Genomic DNA, 22,649 nt, shown 5'->3' with positions numbered 1-22,649 from the left:
TGGCAATCTTGTAATTACTTGAAGATGATGAGGGTGAGAGAGTAAAATTATCATTTTCGGAAAAAAAAAGAAAAAAAAAAATTAATGGCATTTTCGTAAATTATATGAACTTGTGGGGTGAATAGGGCAAAACCAATTTAAAAAAAAAAGAGGTTAGTTTTGTGTTTGACTTTAAGTTATAGGTCAATTCTGCAAAAAGCCCTTTAATGTATTGAATAAATAGTTTTCACAAATTTAATAATATTTTTAATATTTTATTCATGTATTCTGAATAATTTGAATTTAAAAAAAAAATATTATTATTTTAGTCTTATGAACTGTTTCTTTAGATTCACCAATACAGAAAAAGACAAATACAGGTTCATAACTATTCATGGAACCACAAAAAAATATTAAAAAAATCATGTGAACCCAATGCTCTTAGGCCAGAAGTTCTATTCCATCAATCAAAATCATATGATAAGAAAATAGTAAAATTCTTGGTCTATTTGCTTATTGGGTATATAATTGTTCAGTGAGCGGGAAACCCAATTCCTGAAAATACGGAAACAATAGAGCAAGAACATTTGACCTCAAATCTACACCTTACACTGCATGTATTGTTTGCATGACGTATTGTTTGATATTTATTGTGTAAACATCAGTGACCCTTTAGTTTCATTAAACTAAAGCTTTTGAGAGAGGAAGATTAGTTGAAAGCAAAAGCTCATCTTCTCCACTAAGCAATGCTAATTAAAATTAAGACATAAGATTATTGTTTTAATCAGTACAATTCTTATGTTACAAAAAAAAAAAAAATCAGTACAATTCTTGAAACTTAAACATATTGCTTTTGCTTTCTCTAATCTAAGAAACCCGTGGCTGTATAACAATTTTAAAATGAAAAAGGCCTTTTAAAAGGCTGAAACATCTTAATTAATTTTTCATGGTTAGGCACAGATTTTAAAAGCAGGAAATAAAGGAGAAATTTCAAGCGGAAAGTTGGGAAAAGCTGAAAATTTTGACAAGAACACTGAAAAAGGCTTGCAAATATATTTGCATTTGATTGACGAGAAGGCTTGTATGTCGTGCTTAAAGTTAATATCAATTTCGATCTATTTTTTTTTTGTTTTTGAACATTCGATTTCGATCTATTAAAAACAATTTTCAAAGATAAGCTAGCAAAAATTAGAAGAAAATTCAGGTAACAATAAAGCTAAATATCCACATATATTTTTAAAAGCCCACTGTATATAAACCTAAATGCATTTGTGAAGCAAAATATATTTGATGATTCAAGCTGAAAGCAATTGAAAATATATTATAATTAAAAAATTTATAATTATATAACGTACTAAATTTATATTCATTGGATCACGAGATCCATATATTATTTGGACGAAGTGCCCACTTCATTTCAATCTTCTGATGTGCAATACTGCCACTACATTCTTGGACTGTTTCTGCCGCTGAATACCCTCACAATGGACCATTCTTTATCAAGAAAAATAAGTTAAATAAAAACTGAAAGTATACTGACAAAACCTTCTATTATAATATAATTAATTAACCCATCATATTCTTGGTTAGATCCAACAGCTTTTACTAATTCTCACTCACTTAAATCTGATCGAGCCACTTAACAGAGGTTAGCTATCTTTTATGTATATACTTCCTCTATTGCATGTGGTGAGATCTCTGACCTAATTGAATCGTGGTTAGATCTAGATCTTGTTACATTTGTCTTCATCTACTATCAGCATTGAAGCTTTTGCTATTTATTATTATCAGTGGTAGTCTCATCATCCGATTTACATATTTCATTACGGATATTCAAGAGTACCCAAATAGACTAGTTTCTAACGTAAAATTTCATATTGAATCAAAATATATTAAGTGTTTTGTAAGTCATATGGGAAGCAAACTAGATAAGATATTGTATTACTTGTTTCCCACACTATAGGCTTGGAAACCCAGCTTTTCGAAGTGGTGGACCTGAAAAATGACAATGTACAAAAATAAATTGTTGATCCAGGATTAAATCTAAAATTTTTGAGATCAAATTATTTAATAAAATATTTTTTTTATAACATCTAATTTTATTGATTTCAAATCATTGTAAACATATTACATGAATCATAAATTACAACAAACATGTTGTTAAGAAAAACAGGTAGTAATATTTAATAAAATATTTATATATAATTTTTTTCACAAAGAGCACATCAGGATTTATATTTATATATAAATTAGGGGTATGTATCTATATATATTAATTTTAAATTCTTTGGGAATCAAAAATAATATTTCGCTGGGCCCAGAATCGGCAATGCATCTTAGGAACATCATTTGAGTAGGTTTTATGAGGATTCTCAAGTGTTTGAGTAATCCGGTAGTAATATGATGGGTTGAAGAAACATAAGTTGAACAACAGATTTTAGATTACTTGTGGCTTCATACTGGATTCTTTCTACAATTTGTCTTTCGAAGGGTGTTTTTTTAGTTCGTGGGATTTAGTGGATGATCACATATAGTTATGAAAAAGTTATGCATGTAAGTAAATACAGTGTGATTTAATATAGCAAAATATGTTGATTCGGTGCTCCTTTGGTTCTTTGCGGCACAAATGACCTTTGGTCATCTTTCATTTTGATGGTATTGTGGACACATGCAACGTGTATCAGTTCCATCGGGTGGGGATTCATTCAGCTGCATTGAATGCAATCTCTAAATATCAATTGTACAATGTCTTAATTCTGACATGCTTTACTACACATTTAATGACCATTTATCACATTTAAAATGAAACTTGAGCTATTGTGTCGGTATCTCTCGTAGATTATTCAGCCCTCTTTGCATGTTCGAGTCCTTAATTTGGAGGTGAAGTGTGATTGTCCTTAATGTCTAGTTTGGCAAACAGTTAACCTTTCTATGCGCATATTAATGGTAAATGAGATCGTTATCGTCTTGGTAATTGTGACCATGTGTTACCTAGCCTAGACGATAAATATAGCGCTACGATCGGTTGCAGTTGACCACATGTTTGTATATTTGCGCCACTATCGTCGTATTATTCCTTGGTGTGTATGCAACTTTTTATCTTCAACATTGTTGTGTATTGTGGTTCACATGTTAGATCCATTTTCCTTAGTCACCTATAAGTGTTATATATTCGTCTATGAAATTTCATTGATGAAGCAGAACAATTACAGTAGGACCAGAGACATGTAAACATAAGAAGATACAATGATCAGTTCCGACCTACGATCGAGGTACGTATTGATGATGATCACTGAAAATACCAAAGCAGCTTGATCCAGATCTTTTCTTTGACCAAAATAAGTTATATATATACATACAAACATACTTGTTACCTTCGGTATTGTCTTCAATTATTATTATTATTTTTTTATTAACCTGGGAGTATCCCATGTCCATGGAGAAGCCCAGACTAATCTCCAATGGGAGGTGCAGCCCACGAATACACTTTCTCTCCGGGTATTCAAATGGGCCCTAAAACATAGGCCCATATTCATGTTAAGTGACCAGGATAATTGTAACTTAATTTCGCGCAGCAGGTGGATCCAATCTGAAACGTGTTAGCGTCACAGCCCCGTCTCCTTACCACTTGACCACAATCACCCGGTCTTCAATTATTTCTAGACACTGTTTACAAAAATAGTATTAACAATATATTTAAAGAAACAATCATATAGTTTTAAAAGTTAATAGTTTCATCTATATATGTCTAATTTAAAAAAAAAACTATCTGTGGCAAATTTAAAAATAGAATTAAAATTTAAAGTTTAAAACCTGCATTTATACATCTATTAAAAATTGTTTTCTTAGAATTACACTAACAACCCAAACCGATTTTTCTTAGAATTACGGTTGAAACTGATATGATTCGTGCTGGCCAGTTTCGATCCGAAAACAAACCCGATATATGGTGACATGGTACCTATAGCACAAATAAATGTAATCACATCATTAATAATAGGCTTGCTGGATATATATTAATGTAGAGAATTTAGGAATAATGTTTGGATGAAAGGGTCTTGTCACCCAACAAACAGGGACCATCAATAACGATAATCATAAGATTTGTGAAAGAAATGTTTCACTCATTTGGCTGAAGTACAGTTGGAGTGCCTTGTCTTTTCTCATTTTGTTCTCTTTACTTCCTTCTTGTTTGTTCTTTTTTGTTCTTTTATTCTTTTCCCCATCTTTTTATTTCTGCCAATGACCATTTCTTTCTTTGTTTCCGCAAACTGTATACTTAATTAGTTTTAAAGTTGTGTGTGTACATATGCTAAGAACTTCTAATGGTTTTACTCAATCCTTAACTATGCATGGTTTATATCATGAGTTAAACCCTACACAAATGAAAGGATATTAGGATGCTTCACCCATGATTTTTTATGGACAAACAATTTAAGAAGTTGTTATAGAACAAACATGTTATTAACTTATTATTTTTCCATACAAAATATGTTATTTTTCTTATTATGTAACATTGTAATGTAAGTTAGATATCTCATATGCATCCTCATTCATGTCTACTAATTATATTTTCACTGTCTTTGTTTATAATAAGATGAAACCATTTTAGATTATATTTTATATATTTTTTAAAAAGTAATTTCTGAATATATGTATATTGAGACAAAACATTATATATTATAAAACAGAAAGAGGAGTAGTATGTAACCAAAACAAATTGGCATCTACTCGAATCGAACTTCCAGCTCTCCCACTTTATATCTTTGTATATACATATACAAACGACTTTTAGTATTATACATATTTAATATATACATGCACATGACCTTTCTCTGTCATGTGCCTTAGCTCTTATATATATAAATAAATTGCTTGACCCGTTACCCTAAAATTAAAACCAATTTCCCTCTTCTTAATCAAATTCTAGTGTAAGTGTTTCTTAAACCCGTTGCAAATATGTAGGTCTTAAATCTAATTACATTGCAGTTTTGAAAAGAAAACAATTACTCCCTCCGTTTCATATTAAGTGTCGTTTTAGAAAAAAAAATTCATTACAAAATAAGTGTCGTTTTCGATTTTCAATGTAAAATTTATTAATTTTATGCAAAATTTATTTTTCTATTGGTTGAAATATGGTTAGGTGTATAGGTAATAGTGTTTTTTTTATAGAAAATGTACAAAATTAATTGTTTTTTAATCCGTATGCCAAAACCTAAAACGACACTTATAATGAAACATAGATATTATTAAATATCCGATGCATAAGGCATACCAATGTAAGAGGGATCTATTGGAGCAGGTCGATCCACTTTAAGAAAAATAAAAGACCGACAATGAGAGCAAGGGACAGGGGTATAAATAAATTGTTTCTCTTTCTTTAATCAAATCTTTCACAAAAATTCCTAGCTTGCATGTGCAATTTTCACTATTCAAGATTCCATGTTTACGTCAACTTTATTTAGTTTATATATCAGAGACACAACGTAAATGATCTATATACAGGATTCTATATCTTTTACGTTAATAACATTATCATATTTTCGATCTAACCACTATTTACCCACTTCTCATCGATCATCTCTATCAAAATAGAAACATAACCCACATGGACCACATTATACATAGTGATTTTTATAATTCACACACCACAATGTCGCCATTTAGAACTAACACTTAAATGAAACTACGATCGTATAATTAAATGCTGAAAATCTTGGGTGCGTTTAGTGTCTTTACAATACGCTGAACACTTTATCGCATAAAAAGGTAAAGTTCATCGTGCCCGCTTCTAAGATCCACGAGTTTTTATCTTTGTTCGCGGTGAACGGTGTAGCCGAATTTGATACTGCTAATACTCTACTCTCTAATCGTTTGAAAACACCATGTAATATGATTAACCATGGTAATTTTATTTTAAATAAACTGTTTTGCTCAACTCTTAGAAAAATGACCGGTTTGAATGTGATTAATTTTCCTTTTATCAATTTAATTTGCCATTTTATATTTCAAAGAATAGCCAAACAGTGTAGTACGGTGGTAAGAGAGAAGTCTTGTGACATTATGTAAATCTATCGATCATAAATTCGAATCTTGTTAGGAATTAATTAATTACTGCCTAGCTAGACGATGCAATGTAATTGAAACCATATATTTAGGTCTCATTAGAAAATCTGGAGTCAGATTAATCGTCGGTATTATCTACTTAAAAGTTAGCTGGGTCTAGTTAAAAGAAAAAAATGTAGACCGTACTGCTTAGCCTAGTTTTTCTTTTACTTTGCATCATTGAACAATACGTATTATTATATTTTCCTTGTTTTTCTTTTTCGCTTGCAGCCACAATTCATCTAGGTATTTACATCATTTCTCTAAAGTTAATTTATCTCATCTCACCATAGACACAAAATGATTAGTTGGATTTTCTTATTGTCGTCAATATATATGCATTTCATATAGTGGTGTTAAATTTTTTTTTTGGATCAAATAGTGGTGTTAAATAACTTTGCAAATTAATCAGAACGTCCATCATCGTATTATAACATTATTTTATGAGCAAAGTTAGACTTTTCTTTATCAAAGTGGAGAACACTTCTCTTCACATGGTAAGACCATCACATGATGCTCTCTAATTAATGGATTTGAGTGAAAGTTCTACACATTGGAGATAAGAACATGTTTTGATGCTCTATGATACATTTTTGAGCCTTTTTTAGGTCTAAAATTTTAAAATAGCATTGCTTAAATAAAATATACTACGTTATGTGTTTGAATTTGATTACCAATTTGCGAGTTATACAATTCATAGAAGTTAGTTATTTCCATTGTTTCAATATATTATGAGATTTTAAATTCAATATTTGTGAAGATATTTGAGTTGAAATTATTACAAAAATCTTTTTGAGTTTTTCTGCCTCTATATGTGTTCTTTTTTTCAGTTTAATTAGAAAAAAAAAGAAGAAGATTAAAGCCGACAAAAAGATTAAAATAATAGTAAGGTAGAGGCAGAAGTACTTTTTTGGGATGGGATCCAAATCATCTTTTGCTGCTGCTTCTCTGCTCTCTGTTTTATTTATATTTCCCATTAACAAAGAAAACCCCAAATCCATGGGGTTCTTCGCTTTACAATCCCAACGCACTTCTCTCCTTCTTCTTCTTCTTCTTCCTCCTCCTCATCTTCATCTTCTCCAATGCCACCACATATCTACAGACTCCCCTTCTTCCCGTTCCTACTCTGTTTCTTTTTCCTCCCCTGTTTCTCCCTCGACGAACAGGGTCAAACTCTCTTCTCATGGAAGTCCCAACTAAACATCTCCGGCGACACTCTCTCCTCCTGGAACGTCGCCGACGCATCTCCCTGCAACTGGACCGGCGTAAAATGCAACCAGAAAGGAGAAGTTTCGGAGATAGAACTCAAAGGCTTCGACTTGCAAGGCTTCCCGCCGGTGACGACTCTCCGGAGCCTCAAGTCCCTTACTTCCCTCACTTTGTCTTCACTCAATCTCACCGGAGTAATCCCCAAGGAGATCGGAGACTTCCCGGAGCTCAAAGTACTCGACTTGTCGGATAATTCCCTCTCCGGCGAAATCCCCGTGGGAATCTTCCGGCTCAAGAAACTAGAGACTCTGTCTTTAAACACGAACAATCTCGAAGGTGTGATTCCGACGGAGATTGGGAACCTTTCGGCCCTCGTGGAGCTCATGCTCTTCGACAACAAGTTGTCCGGAGAGATTCCAAAGAGTATCGGAGAGCTCAAGAATCTAGAATCCTTCCGTGCTGGTGGGAACAAGAATATAAGAGGTGAGGTTCCTTGGGAGATAGGTAACTGCGAGCATCTAAAAATGCTTGGTCTCGCCGAGACTAGCCTCTCCGGGAGACTTCCGGCGTCGATTGGAAACCTGAAACGCGTTCAGACAATAGCGATTTACACGTCACTGCTGTCTGGTCCGATTCCAGATGAGATTGGACACTGCACGGAGCTGCAGAATCTGTACTTGTACCAGAACTCGATATCTGGATCGATCCCTACGACCGTTGGAGGTTTAAAGAAGCTGCAGAGCTTACTCTTATGGGAGAATAACCTCGTCGGGAAAATCCCGACAGAGCTTGGGAACTGCCCTGACCTCTGGCTTATTGATTTGTCTGAAAATCACCTCACCGGAAACATCCCGAGGAGCTTCGGGAGCCTTACAAATCTTCAAGAGCTTCAGCTGAGCGTTAATCAAATCTCCGGAACGATCCCTGAAGAGCTAGCGAATTGTTCCAAGCTTACGCATTTAGAAATTGATAATAACCTCATCACCGGCGAGATACCGGCGCTGATGGGTAATCTCAAGAGCTTGACGATGTTCTTCGCGTGGCAGAACAAGTTAACCGGTAACATCCCGGGAAGTCTCTCGGAGTGTGGAGAGCTTCAAGCTATTGATCTCTCTTACAACAGTCTCTCTGGTTCGATACCAAAAGAGATCTTTGAGTTACGAAACCTCACGAAGCTGCTTCTTCTCTCAAACGACTTGTCCGGAGTCATTCCGCCGGAGATCGGAAACTGTACAAATCTCTATAGATTAAGACTCAACGGAAACAGACTTGCCGGGAACATCCCAAGGGAGATGGGCAATCTGAAAAATCTAAACTTTATTGATTTAAGCGAGAACCGCCTCGTCGGAGTAATCCCTCCGGCGATCTCCGGTTGTGAAAGCCTCGAGTTTCTTGATCTTCACTCCAACAGTCTCTCCGGTTCTTTCCTCGGTACGCTCCCGAAGAGCTTGAAGTTCATCGACTTCTCTGATAACTCTCTCACGGGTCCTCTCCCTCCGGGAATCGGGTTGTTGACGGAGCTCACGAAGCTCAACCTCGCAAAGAATCGACTCTCCGGCGACATCCCTAGAGAAATCTCCACGTGTCTGTCTCTACAGCTTCTCAACCTCGGCGACAACGCCTTCACCGGAGAAATCCCAGACGAGCTAAGTCAAATCCCGTCTCTAGCAATCTCACTAAACCTCAGCTGCAACGCCTTCGTCGGCGAAATCCCGGCGAGATTCTCCGATTTGAAAAACCTCGGCGTGCTCGACATCTCTCACAACCGTCTCACGGGAAAGCTAACCGTCTTATCAGATATGCAGAACCTCGTATCACTCAACGTCTCCTTCAACGACTTCTCCGGCGAATTACCCGACACGCCGTTCTTCAGAAAGCTCCCGCTCTCCGATCTCGCCTCTAACAAAGGACTTTACATCTCCGACGGAATCTCGACCCGACCCGACGGGTTAGCATCCTCGACCCGGAGTAGCTCCGCTGTTAAGCTAGGCATCTCGGTCCTCATCGCCGTCACCGCCGTCCTCGTTCTCCTAGCCGTTTACACTCTCGTCAGAGCGCGAGCCGCCGGGAAGCAACTCCTGGACGAGGAAATCGATTCCTGGGACGTGACGCTTTACCAAAAACTCGACTTTTCGATCGATGATATAGTGAAGAATCTAACGTCGGCGAACGTGATCGGAACGGGAAGCTCCGGGGTGGTTTACCGTATCGCGATTCCCTCCGGCGAGACTCTTGCGGTGAAGAAGATGTGGGCGAGGGAACAGAGCGATGCGTTTAACTCAGAGATCAACACTCTCGGATCGATTCGTCATAGGAACATCGTGCGTCTTCTTGGTTGGTGCTCGAATCGGAATCTGAAACTCTTGTTCTACGATTATCTCCCCAACGGAAGCCTGAGCTCTCGGCTTCACGGCGCCGGTAAAGGAGGAGGAGTTAGTTGGGAGGCTCGATACGACGTCGTGCTAGGTGTGGCCCACGCGCTTGCTTACCTCCACCACGATTGTCTCCCCGCGATTATACACGGTGACGTTAAAGCTATGAATGTCTTATTGGGCCCCCAATTCGAGCCCTATTTAGCCGATTTCGGTTTAGCAAGAACCGTAACCGGTAATGCTAATACCGGAATTGATTCATCGAAATCGAGCAACCGGCCTCCTTTGGCTGGTTCTTATGGTTATATGGCTCCGGGTAAGCTTGAAAACACTTATACATACCCTTATCTAAATTTGTTTGATTGTCGACTCTTAATTTATTTTTGTTTTTATAGAACATGGTTCCATGCAACGTATAACCGAGAAGAGCGATGTTTATAGTTACGGAGTGGTATTACTAGAGGTTTTAACCGGGAAACATCCCTTAGACCCGGATCTACCAGGAGGTGCACATTTGGTTAAGTGGGTGAGAGATCATTTAGCTGAGAAGAAAGACCCGAGCAAGCTTCTTGACCCGAGACTTGATGGACGTACCGACACGATTATGCATGAGATGCTTCAAACTCTTGCGGTCGCGTTCCTATGTGTGAGCAACAAGGCAAGTGAAAGGCCTATGATGAAAGATGTTGTGGCAATGCTCACGGAGATAAGGGATATTGATGTTGGACGTTCGGAGATCGATAAGATAAAAGATGGGAGTTGCGGAAGCAAAGAGCCGCAGGTGATATCGCATGAGAAAATCATCATCGCTCACGGTTCGTCTAATTGTTCATTTGCTTTCTCGGATGACTCTGTTTGAAACATACTAACGGTGAAAAGTATGAATTGTGTGTGTATTTAAAAAGTTTGTGTGAATATCTTTTTGTTGGATCTTTAAGCATTTTGAAAAGCTTTTTGTATAATCAATTTGGGGTCACAACAAAAAGTCTTATGATTGCAATAGATTTGTTTCTGTAATCTTAATTTTCAAGTAAAACAAGTTACATGAAGAGGATACATCACATACATGATGTGAATGTCATTAAAATGTTCTTGTTCTAAACTAATTGCCTTTTGATTTTCTATTTTCTCTCTTAGCCCATTATGTATTTTTCATAAATATCAAGAAATACATCTGTGTACAGATCATATAAAAGATACATTTTTGGATAAAATCATCTAATATTTGGATAACTATACCCTGCTAATTTAAAGAAATGTCGTAATTAACATAAATGATATTTTCAGTTTTTTGGTCCACAACTTTTTTAATAACTGAACCATCATGGACAAATAACATGTGAAGATTCCAAAAAATTTTAAAGTGTAATTTTTTCCTATATCAATAAATTAGTTAGATTAGAAGTAGTTTGAGAATTAAGTTGTCTATCTTTCAAATTAAATACGTCGTACGTGTCTTTAAAATTTGAATATGAAATGAAACATGTGAGTCCAAGGAGTTCATGTGTATGTAGACGCATAAATATTCTCTAGTCTACCAGTAATATTATTAGGAAATGGGTCTCATTCAATTTAATATATATGCAACAATAACAACATGATAACATCCATGCACGTAATGTTCTCAGAACAACATGATAACATCGACGTAGTATTAAGACTGTAGTATCATATATAGTATGAACATACAACTCAATGAAATCTATGTTATGAGATTTATTGTTATAGAGAAATCTAAAGGGAAAGGGAAATAATGACTAATAATTAAGTTTGGTAATACAGAAAAGAATGATTGGGAAGGGAGTATTTGGAGTTATACGCGAAAAAGATTCGTATTTCGTTTTGTTTTTGTTGTTGTTTGTTTGTTAATTGTAGTGATTTGTGAAATTTTGAAGAATAAGAAGAGAGGCTTAAGACAGAAGCGAGTGGATCACGTGGACCCTTACACCACCCTCATCCACATGAGCATGTGCTAGCTGTCTCAATATATAACAATGACTTTCCAGCCAATATAACACCATTTTTTGTACGATTAGTATTGTGATTGTCAGTCATATATGAGGTATATAATTTTTGAAGTAATATTGTATCTTCAACTCTCAAATTATCGCTATAAGTAATTGAAACTCTTCTCTCGTTTGTTCAAGTAGTGTGGGAAGACTTTCTGGTGGTCATATATATGAAAGTTTTAGATCAAAGCTTTGTATTGTATTATCATAATCATTGCCAACACATACTTTTCTGTCAGAACTAATCTTTGTTTATTCTTATGGTTTATTCATGTCTCTGTTCTATATTGTATATATTGTTTCTTCAGCAAATATTTTTTTTAACGCAGATTTACTATGATATTACAATTATAAAAAATACTATATAAATGACTCTGTAAATGAAAATTATACATAATTTTTGAAAATTAATTTTTAAATTTATCACATCACCGTCTTATGAAGATCCATGTTTGATCGGTTTTACTTGTATTATATTGAATATTTCATGTGAAATTTATATATTAATCTATATAATTGTTTAATAAATTATCTTTGCCAAAACTTAAAGTCCGGAACCTATGATGTATAAATATTAATAAAATTTTTGTTAAACCACTAGACTAAAATAACTTTCACTAGTAAAGACTGGTAAACAAAAAAAGTAATTCTGCATAAGCTGAAGCCTGAAACCCATGACCATCTTTGTATATGCTCTAAGTACATTGGCTTAAATTTTATTTTTTAAAACATGCTATATAAAGTTTAATATTTGGTTTTGAGAACTTTTAGTCAAGATATCTTTGTTGGAACTCATAAAATATAAATATCAAGTAACTATCTCAACTTGGAAGTGACTATAAGTTTTATGCATAAGAAAGAGGGAAAGATAGACTCCTCTGTGGGACCCACTGTTAGGATATCACCGAACTTTTGAACCAAACAGTTATGTGTTGGCGCCAAAAATAACGTTAAAATAACCATCACAAGAGCCTTTTGACAAAGAGGGAGAGAAATCCATAATACACATAACTTAAGACATTACACAATTTGGTCAAACGATAAACCAAATCCAACAGACATTTAAACCAAATCGAACGCCAACAAAACATTCATATATAAGATATACCCAAACCGTATCAAACGCAGACGCCGCCCTAGTAACTGTATCCTTTCACAAACAAGCTCTCGGAGGCAGCAGAGTCACCAGAAGCCCCAGTAATGTATTTCCCAAGTGTAGCGTCCGAGTTAGCCTTGCACCTGACCAAGAACGTGGCCTGTGCTTTGGCTACGTTCTCTTTCTTACCTCCCCAAGCCTTGAGTGTGCTTTGCTGGAGGGCTCGGCCAAAGGAGAATGTGAGCGTCCATGGCTTCAACAGATCGAGCTTGTTCATTGCGTTCAGATTTTGCGTTGCTTCCTCTTCGCTCTGTCCTCCTGAGAGAAACACGATTCCTGGAACTGCGGGTGGAACCGTGCGACGGAGAGCATTCACTGTGTACTCAGCTATCACTTCCGGTGCAACCTGGAAGAAAAACAATTATAAGTTTTTGTAAACCTCAACAAACCACGCCTGGTTTTGTTACCTTAGCGCTGTCTGAGCCGGGAGTGACCATGTTAGGTTTTAGAAGAGTGCCTTCGAGGAGGACGTGGTGGTCGTTCAAGGCCTTGTACACGGCAGAAAGAACCGTCTCAGTCACAGCCGCACACTTCTTGATGTCGTGGCTCCCGTCAGTCAGAACCTCTGGCTCGACGATTGGGACCAGTCCGTTCTCCTGGCAGATGATGGCATAACGTGCCAGCCCCTTGGCGTTCTCTTGGATCGAGAGCTCGCTCGGCTCGGTGGCACCAATCTTGAGGACAGCACGCCATTTGGCAAACCTGGCTCCTGCCTTGTAATACTCCTGGCAACGTGCATCAAGCGAGTCTAGACCCTGAGTAGTGGTCTCACCATTGGTTCCTGCTAGATCAACCACACCCTTGTCCACTTTGATTCCGGGGATAACTCCGTTCTCCTGATACACAATAAGAATCAGATTAAGAGCTTCAACTCTGCATCTCTTGAACTCAGTGATTAAGACGAGCTGGAGTTCAGGAAACGGACCTGGAGGAACTCGACAAAAGGCTTGCCATCAGAAGTTTTCTGGTAAAGGGTTTCCTCGAAGAGGATAACACCGGAGAGGCAAGGGAGAGCGCCTGGGGAAGTGAAGAGAAGCTCACGGAGAGCTTGGCGGTTGGACTCAATGTTCTCAACATTGATGCTGGAGAATCGTTTCCCAATGGTTCCTGTGCTCTCATCTGCCGCCAAAATTCCCTTTCCCGGTGTTGCAATGTACTTGGCCGTCTTGATCAGCTCATCTGAACTCAGAAGACACATAAGACAGAACCTGTAGAGACTGCAGTACAAACAGAAGAGTGCATGTTTAAATGCTACGTACCTGCGTATTTGCCGACAAAAGCAGACATGGTTGCTTTTTGGAGTTGCAAGAGAGACTTTGCTGAAGAAGACGAGGAGGCCAAGACAAAGCCTTAAGTACCCTGCAACTTTTGACTATATAGGTGTAATAATATCTACAAGGAATATACTGTTACAATTCTGACATACGTGTCAGAAGGAGAGCCTGAGGAAGATTATCAACCTCGGATAAACAAATGGGTGATAGCTTCTACTTCCAAACGGCAGCCAATGATCCCAAAGTTTATCCCCAAAGTCTTGGATATGTGGAGAAGAGAAAAGAGATAGGTACCAAACAAAAGCAGTCTTTTGTATCCTACCTCTCTCTCACACACTTCAAAATATCTCTTGTTTGTGTGTGCATCATCCAAACACAAACAAGAGATATTTTGGACACTGAATCCAAATGATGTAGTATGGTTATGGAGCATCAAGAGTTCCAAGGATATTAATGTATGACACACATGAGTTTCTGAAGGAACATTAAATTTTCCAAGGATAATTGTATATTGCACAGGACTTGCAGAGAACAAAGTAACTCAAAACTGTTCCCAAGAACTTGAAGGCGTTTAAATGGGAAAACCAACAGAGTTCAAGGTGATTCATTTGATAGTTTGGGTAGCAGTTGTAGGCTTGTAGCGGATAGGACGGTGAATGCATCCATAATCTGCACTGCAGTCCATGGAAGGGACAAGTAATGCTGCAGGAGGACCACAACTAGTCGTCGTCTGTGCCAAAATATCGGTCCCCAAACTCGCCCATTCCAGGAATAACACGAAACTCTTCGTTTAACCCATTATCGATCTCAGATGTCACTATCTTTATTCTTGGGAATTTTTCGCAGACCACATGAACACCTTGAGGTGCCTGGTTGAACAAAGAGGAAAGAAAATATCTAAATCCAGCTGCATTCTTGTGGATAAAGACGATATGGGGAGGGTGTGTGTTAGCTTACTGAGATAAGGTTTAGAAATACAATGTTTCCCTCGGGTACACCTTTGCTAATAAGGAGATTGATAGCTTCAACTGCTGAGTTTCCTGAAAAGATGTTCGTTTTAATGTCATTAGGCACTTAAAATGTGTTGTTCAAAAAAAAAAAAAAAAGGCACTTAAAATGTGTTGTTAAATTCACAAACCATGTTACACTAGAGCAAGAAAAACAAGAGCTAAAGTGTTTTCAGTGATGAAGAATGACTGGTCATTTACCTGTGCCGAGGATAGGATCCAACAGTAGGACGTGTCTCTCCGAGATATCGTTTGGAAGCTTCTCATAGATGAGCTGCAGAGTTATTTAGATATCAAGCACCGGTGAAAGAGAACACCCCGGCTAAACTTGGAGTGACTAATGTACCTGTTGACCATTGTCGCCTTCTCTGTGAATTAGGATCTTCCCGATCTTGATACCCTTGCAACATGCTCGCAGCGCATTCTCCATGCTCTCACCGCTAGGATTATTTCAAAATACCATCAGGTTGGTGAGAGAATAAGATATGTAAGGATACCAAAGTTCCTCTTGAATAGCACTAGTATATCGGAAAGTACCTCCTAATCACGGAGACACCACATAACCGTTTACAGAAATCCACACCAGAATATACACATCCTGAAACAGGTGACGGGGATATTTATAAATTATATGATATTTTCCACTACATCCATAAACAAAACAATCTTGTGAATTCCTACCGGTTGGAGTGATCACTTGCTTTTCAGTAAAAGGAAGATGTCCAAGACCATGTTCGACGACCTGATAAATGTAAGAAAACAATAACACAATGTAAAGAGACATGTGAGAGGGAACTCTGTTCAACCATTTTAAGACGTTTGATAATCCTACCAGCCGAATCAAACGATCAGAATAAAAGACAAAATCATGTTTGGTTGTCTGAGCGTCTCGTATAAGGGTGTGCATCCCTCGTATCTGCAAGAGAAAGCAATTTGCAGTGAAATCTTTGTTTGATGGTAATGAGAATGCCAAATGATATAACTTGTAGTTCCATGAGAGAGAGATATGAGTTACCTGAAATGTTGAGTGTATAACATAGAGATTAGGATATATTTTACAGAGATCATGTTGACCCAGCTTGGTGCAAATATGTTGCACAATTAAGTCAACAGCTACATGATTGTTCCCACCACGAGGGATTATAATATCTGCATATTTCTTCGTCGGAAGAATGAAGTCATCAAAAGCAGGCTTTACAAACTTTGAGTACTGCATCAAAAGGGAGACACAATATAAGATATCGGCAAAAACATATGGACTTACAAACTCCAAACTAATATGGCTGTCAGAGGCATCCTCATTGTTTCTTGAAGATGATACATGCAGTAACAAAACTAACACAGCCTAACCTGGTCAAGTACTGTGCCGATATCTCTTCCATTCTCGACAGTATCTCTTCTTATCCTTCTTTCCAGACGAACGTCAGAATCTGCACAGGAATTTTTGTTCTTTTGAGATGTGTAATAGGTGAACTGCTAAATTTAAAAACTTTAAGAGCGTAAGAAGATGTTCCTTCATGTGGAATCTTACTAGCAGAGAAAGCCAAGGGAAGCTATAAAAACGGAAATAAATTGAAGTAGAAAGTAGAGTTCACAGTAATTATCATCGGAGGAGGCAAAAAAAAAACTGACCTGTACAAACAAAAATCTTCATGTTCATCAATCTTCGGACACGAGGATCATGGAACAAAAGTATCCCTTCAAGAATTATTACATCCGTAGGGTTTACCTGCAGATTTTGTTATTTCTGTCAAAATCAGGGCATCAGTAAGATAAACATATATGTTCGGCTAGATCCCTAACCAGATAAGACATTGATACTTTTACAGGAATGGCCGAATGGGCAGTAAGAAAGTCATCACAAGTATCCATCATTATCCGAAGACCACAAGTATCAATTAATAATATGATTATGAGCGATACTGAGAAGGAAGATGGTACCCTTCTGAAGACACTGCTCTTGTAAGTTTTGCAATCATATTTGGGAATATCTACCGCTTCACCTTGCCTCAATTTCTCCATACAAGATAGCAAATGGTCCGTATCAAATGCGTCTACATAAACCATAATACATCATTACGATCAAGATCAACAAAAACATACGGTGACAAAGAGCACTACATAAAAAAATTGTTCATAACTCCCACCAACTAGTAAAGTACAGTCAGAGATGAAATTCCTATGAAAACACGATATATATAATATAAGGGAATAGACCAATCACTGGGTGTCACTAGAGAATATGGATGTTGGTTATGCCATAACATTCCTAAGAAGATGTGAAATACATTATTCTCTTGAGAGACAAGAGCAGATTACAGAAAGCATCCCCATTCCAAAATTATTCTCACCCGGATGGTCAAAGTTGTATTCATGAACTCTAGCAAGTTCTTCTTCAGTCAAACTATGATAGAACGAGTCCTGCCAAATTATTTATCATTGAATATTAAGTGGAAGCTTGGAGCAATTTGTGGTTTATCATGATGAAGAAAGTATTTGAGAATTGGATAATAGATAATAGATACATACGCTGACACAAAAATATCTAAACAATAGTGACAAGGTTCAGGCAATATACAAACTAGAAACACAGATCATCACTTAACATCATGAAACAAACCAAACAAGGTTACCTGATTAATAAGTACAAGACGCTGATCATGCAGTTGCTGGATGATCATATCACAGACAGTAGTCTTTCCCGATGCTGCGCCTCCAGCAACACCTAACCAATCAAAACTCAAAGCCACAACATCTCAGATCAAGACAAGACCACCGGTCTATTCAGCCAAGTAAAAAAAAGCTCAACTGACCTATTACAAAAGGCTGTCTTTGGATCTCTCCTGATGCAGAAATGGTTTCCTTGGAAACTGCCTTTTGCTCCAATCCATTCACGTGCCCGTTCACATGGAAACCAGAAAAATGAACCTTGGAGGAGGCTTGAATCATGTCAGCAACGGAGTTAGAACCCATCACGACGAGGATTCTGAACAAATGAAAACAGGTAAGCCATATAAAATAAAGTTAAACGATTTATAAATATCTTAAATCTCTGTCATAATCATGCATATGCAAACAAAACAAAAGAGAATCTTACACCACCACGCAATCAAGACTAACTTTGATTTTTCAGAACCCTTAAACTAGATTCCCATGGTGTGTATAGCTCTCAATACAGTCACAGTGAACTTGAGAGTAATTATTACAATGCGAATTCGAACAAAAGAGTGAAACTTTAGCTGAAACGAAGACATATTTGTTTTCATAGATAAAAAAAAAAAATGCGAAAGCTAAACCCTTTAATGATCACGTTTAATCTATATGGAAGAAATCGAAAGCCGGGGCCATAATCTCCATGATCGAACGTTGTCAAGGTGACATCGTGTTATGTAACAGAAACAGATCGTGAATCAAAAGGCAAAGGGAATGTCAGAGGATGCAATGGAGTCACAAAAATGAGATTCGAAATTACCCAGATTCAGCTACGACCTGAAGGATCCTAGCAAATCTCAGTTAAAATGGAGATGCCGTTTCTCTACAACAGAATCTCAAAGAAGAAAGGAACAAAATTTTAATTTGATTATTTAATTATACAACTACTATATAAGTTTTTAATTGGTTTATAAAGGGAGGAAACAAGCTGGATTCGGAGATGATTGGTTTTGGTAATATTATAATGGCGGAGTGTGGTGAGATGACGAACGCGAGACGAAGAACAAGGTGGACGATGGAATCTAGATATTTTCTCTTTCTTTCTCCCTGTATTTATTTATTTGTTTGAAAACAGTCTCATACTTTATAATCGTTCAGAAACAACCCCATAACTGATCTGGATATTTTTTTTTTTTTTTGGATTTTGGTTGAACCAAAGCAACTCCGGTACATTCCGGTTTAATTTGATAAAACCGGAATTTTCATAGCTTTATTACTCAATTGGGGATTGTGGTTTGATTTGGTATATACATTCATCCATCTCCGTCTCTCTCGAAGCTTCAAAGTCGACTTCTATGGCAGCATCCATGTCTTCTTCTTGCTGCCTTTCATCCCTCCGTCTAATCCCATTCAAAAGAACCTTCTTCTCCTCCGTTAATCGTCCATCCAAAAACCTAATTTTCCGGCCAATCCCCTCTTTCCTCCGAACGATCGTCACGTTCCAGAAAATACCAACCGTTATCGTCCCTCCCTTATCGGCTTCATCATCATCTCCGTCGAGCTCCGTCGACCTTCAACCGATCGAGGAGCTTCCTCCGAAGCTACAAGAGATCGTCAAGCTATTCCAATCGGTGCAGGAGCCAAAGGCCAAGTACGAGCAGCTCCTCTTCTACGGGAAGAATCTCAAACCGCTCGATTCGAGGTTCAAGACGAGGGAGAATAAAGTGGAAGGATGCGTTTCTCAGGTGTGGGTTAGGGCTTTCTTCGACGAGGAGCGCAACGTCGTCTACGAAGCTGATTCCGATTCGGTTCTCACCAAAGGCTTAGCTGCTTTACTAGTTAACGGCTTATCTGGAAGACCGGTGACGGAGATTCTGAGGGTAACGCCTGATTTCGCGGTTCTTCTCGGTTTGCAGCAGAGTCTGACTCCTTCGAGGAACAACGGGTTTCTCAATATGCTCAAGCTGATGCAGAAGAAGGCTCTGAGTCTTGAAGTGAAAGCAGAGGAGGGTTCTTCAGAGTCAACAACGGATGAAGCAAGTGTTGTGGAGGTGGTGGTTTTAGACTCAGAGCCTCCTAGTGTTGTTGAGGTTGAAGATACCGAGAGTGTGTCAAAGATCGTTGCTTTAGGGAGTAGAGGGATGAGGATAAGAGAGAAGTTGGAGAAGGAGCTGACTCCTGATGAGTTAGAAGTTGAAGATGTGTCTTACCAGCACGCAGGACATGCTGCTGTTAGAGGTAGTGCTGGTGATGATGGGGAAACGCATTTCAATGTGCGAGTTGTTTCCGATGCTTTCCAAGGTAAAAGCTTGGTGAAGAGACATAGGATGGTATATGACTTGCTGCAAGAGGAGTTGCAGAGCGGGTTACATGCTCTCTCTATTGCGGCTAAGACTCCTGCTGAGGTTTGAAGGCCGTTGCAATGGAAAGAGACAGTTCCAGATTCGTTTTCTTCTTTTACTCCATTTTGGTTTGGGTTTTGTACTCTGGTCCTTTTAATAATGTTGACGCTTTGAGAGCTTGATCAGGATTGTGTTATATATATAGATTCTATAAACGAGAGAGATGTCGCTTGTGCCTAAAGGATTGAATCATATATATAATGTTTACACTTCACGTTTCCCCATTTCCAAGGTCTTGTATGTTTTGTTATGGTTTCTTGATATTTAGTTTTCATGTCTACACTTTGAGGGTGCTCCAGAGATGAATAGTTGCAGAGAATATTCAAGATTGGTCTGCATATGGCCAAGTTTGAATTGCTAGGATCACAGCATCTTACCAAAGTAAAAGGTAAAGTTTCTCTTCTTCATTTCTCTTTCGTCTAGATAGTCAAAGTTGGTACTGTGTTAATCAAATGGTGCAAGTTGGTTTAAGAGATTGCAGATACAGAAAGAGATTTGGTTGCTTTATTTCTGATAAAACAATTAAAAAATGTGAAAGGAGTTTCAGTTGATCCCTGTTTCAGTCTACCATTTGACATGTGGTGTCTTTCTTAAAGCCTCCATTAGGTAAGGCTTGTGTGGTTTTATATACAATCAACTTTACATGCCTGTCTACTGAAACCAGTTGCGGTTTTAGCCAATCAATTTTTGCTTAACTTTTCGCTATGTGACTCCACTGTATCTAATATTTGAAGTTTCCTGTACAAAGTAATAAAATGTTAGTTGAGATTTTGAATTTTAAAATCCTCTCTGTTGGCATATGCTAGAAAATGGGTAAGCTTCCTTTTTCTTTGTTTGTGTTTTTGATTACTTTAAAGCCCTGAAGGGGTACCCAACATGAGAATCTTATGTGTGATACCTCTTTTGCTTTTGGTCTTAAATCTTTTCTCCGGTGGTTCAGGTGTGTTCAACAGTACAATTTTTTAAACCCTGTTCTTGGAACTGTATCCAATGGTGATCAATTATGAATCTGTTACCAAGAAACATAATATCTTTTCATTTTCTTATTTTTATTTTTTAAATTGTACTACAAACTCCGATCTGTGTTCTTGGCTAGAGTTCACTAGGTCTTCTTCTTTTATACATTTTGTGAGTAAGCAAAAAAATAGATCTATACTTGAATAACATACCAAAGCTAAAGACTTTGAGGTTTCTCTGGGACAACCTATTCATCTTCTTCATCGTCTCTTTGTAGTGCAGTTATGAGAAATTAGGATTCCGGTTGGTGGACCGGTCATCTGGAGTTGGCACCTTCCGTGCAGCCAGTAAGAGTAATGAATCAACCCAAAATGAGCTCTGACTTTAAAGGTACCACTAATCTGATATTCTATCTTGTTGTTCTGCACCTGTCTACTGAGCTCCACCGCATGGTTTACAGGCAAGTAGACCAAGCTTGAGATCAAACGGATTGGTTCCAACCTTATCTCCCGTTTTCTCTGCGAAAACGGCTGGACCCCTTGCACCGCAATCAGTTTATTGAAGAAGAAGAGCTTTATATTAATCTTCTCAAACCTCACTTCTATCTTCTTATTAGGGTTGGTGAAGTTCATCATCATCGATAAATCGCCGTTGAAACTCACCGGCGAGTCGAAGTAGATAGTGTGTAGACTCGCGGTTGGGATGTCAAATTCAGGGGTTCTTGGTTTAACCGCAAGGAACACGATCAAAGTAGCTATCCCGAAGAAGATAAGCACAAGGCTGAACAAAAAACATAAACCAGCTACACACCATATCAACGGATTGGTCCTGCTGCTCCGTGGCTGCCGGAGAATCACCCTATCTTCCCTCGGCTCTGTATCAAGACCGTTGAATTTAACTGCCGGTGTTTTTTGGTTAAGTGGTGTGGACTGTGTGCTATGTGGTGTTCTCCACGGCGTGGTTCTTGGAGTATACCATACAGAAGACGGTGTGTCCCATGGCGGCGTTTCAGGCGGTGGTTGAGACGGCGGTGGAGGAGGTAAAGGAAGTAGATTTGACATGAATTATGTGATCATGGAAAGGGAATTTGAAAATGTGTAATGGTTTTGAGTTAAATAAGAAAAGAACTAAAGTTTTGTTGTGTGTATAAAGTGAAAGCTGAGAATTTAGGCGAAAGAGGGGAGCTTTTGCATAATGGGGTTTGGTTTTGTAATAAGTGGGACCATGCGTGTCGTTTCGAAAAACTGGTAAAGCAGATCTCGGTGGCTTTAAAGTTTGAGAACGACATGCGCTTTTCATAGAAAATAGTAAGAGTTTATTCTTAACAAGTGGCTTTTCCTAATTAAAAGATTAGTAGAGTTTTGATCGGTTACAGGGGACATATACTTGTTAATTGAACAAGGTCTAAAAGTATACTTATAAAAAATGCAATGACCACATTAGCATATCATAGAATATTTTTTAGATTGATGTATTGTTATACATTTTTGAAATCAAAGTTACAATAAAAAGATAAAAGTTAAATGC

General features: G+C 37.7%; 5 protein-coding genes across 5 annotated transcripts; 2 read left to right on the top strand and 3 right to left on the bottom strand.

The window, feature by feature from the left end:
- Positions 1 to 6,911: 6,911 nt before the first annotated feature.
- LOC106307912 (probable LRR receptor-like serine/threonine-protein kinase At4g26540) lies at positions 6,912 to 10,730 on the top strand. The gene is made up of 2 exons (XM_013745007.1): positions 6,912 to 9,981; positions 10,061 to 10,730. The coding sequence occupies exons 1-2, from the start codon at positions 7,167 to 7,169 to the stop codon at positions 10,522 to 10,524; spliced, it is 3,279 nt and encodes a 1,092-aa protein (XP_013600461.1). The 5' UTR covers positions 6,912 to 7,166; the 3' UTR covers positions 10,525 to 10,730.
- Positions 10,731 to 12,606: 1,876 nt separating this feature from the next.
- LOC106307885 (fructose-bisphosphate aldolase, cytoplasmic isozyme-like) lies at positions 12,607 to 14,208 on the bottom strand. Its single transcript, XM_013744973.1, has 4 exons — positions 14,090 to 14,208; positions 13,756 to 14,009; positions 13,238 to 13,666; positions 12,607 to 13,176 (listed from the first exon to the last, which is right to left on the bottom strand). Exons 1-4 carry the CDS (start codon positions 14,115 to 14,117, stop codon positions 12,811 to 12,813), a joined length of 1,077 nt encoding a protein of 358 aa, XP_013600427.1. The 5' UTR covers positions 14,118 to 14,208; the 3' UTR covers positions 12,607 to 12,810.
- A 381-nt stretch (positions 14,209 to 14,589) lies between these two features.
- LOC106307876 (uridine kinase-like protein 4) lies at positions 14,590 to 18,827 on the bottom strand. Its single transcript, XM_013744963.1, has 15 exons — positions 18,584 to 18,827; positions 17,925 to 18,097; positions 17,745 to 17,836; positions 17,463 to 17,532; positions 17,053 to 17,165; positions 16,744 to 16,840; positions 16,462 to 16,541; positions 16,127 to 16,321; positions 15,944 to 16,027; positions 15,793 to 15,853; positions 15,649 to 15,709; positions 15,458 to 15,551; positions 15,313 to 15,385; positions 15,062 to 15,144; positions 14,590 to 14,973 (listed from the first exon to the last, which is right to left on the bottom strand). Exons 2-15 carry the CDS (start codon positions 18,082 to 18,084, stop codon positions 14,824 to 14,826), a joined length of 1,413 nt encoding a protein of 470 aa, XP_013600417.1. The 5' UTR covers positions 18,085 to 18,097; positions 18,584 to 18,827; the 3' UTR covers positions 14,590 to 14,823.
- A 229-nt stretch (positions 18,828 to 19,056) lies between these two features.
- On the top strand, positions 19,057 to 20,389 carry LOC106307892 (sufE-like protein 1, chloroplastic/mitochondrial). The gene has a single exon (XM_013744986.1). It carries the CDS (start codon positions 19,119 to 19,121, stop codon positions 20,172 to 20,174), a length of 1,056 nt encoding a protein of 351 aa, XP_013600440.1. The 5' UTR covers positions 19,057 to 19,118; the 3' UTR covers positions 20,175 to 20,389.
- Positions 20,390 to 21,123: 734 nt separating this feature from the next.
- LOC106307902 lies at positions 21,124 to 22,441 on the bottom strand. The gene has a single exon (XM_013744996.1). The coding sequence runs from the start codon at positions 22,181 to 22,183 to the stop codon at positions 21,383 to 21,385; it is 801 nt and encodes a 266-aa protein (XP_013600450.1). The 5' UTR covers positions 22,184 to 22,441; the 3' UTR covers positions 21,124 to 21,382.
- Between the last annotated feature and the right edge of the window lie 208 nt (positions 22,442 to 22,649).

The sequence above is a fragment of the Brassica oleracea genome, chromosome C1, assembly GCF_000695525.1.
Source record: "Brassica oleracea var. oleracea cultivar TO1000 chromosome C1, BOL, whole genome shotgun sequence".
Lineage (NCBI taxonomy): Eukaryota > Viridiplantae > Streptophyta > Magnoliopsida > Brassicales > Brassicaceae > Brassica > Brassica oleracea.
This window is presented reverse-complemented; position numbering and strand designations above follow the sequence as displayed.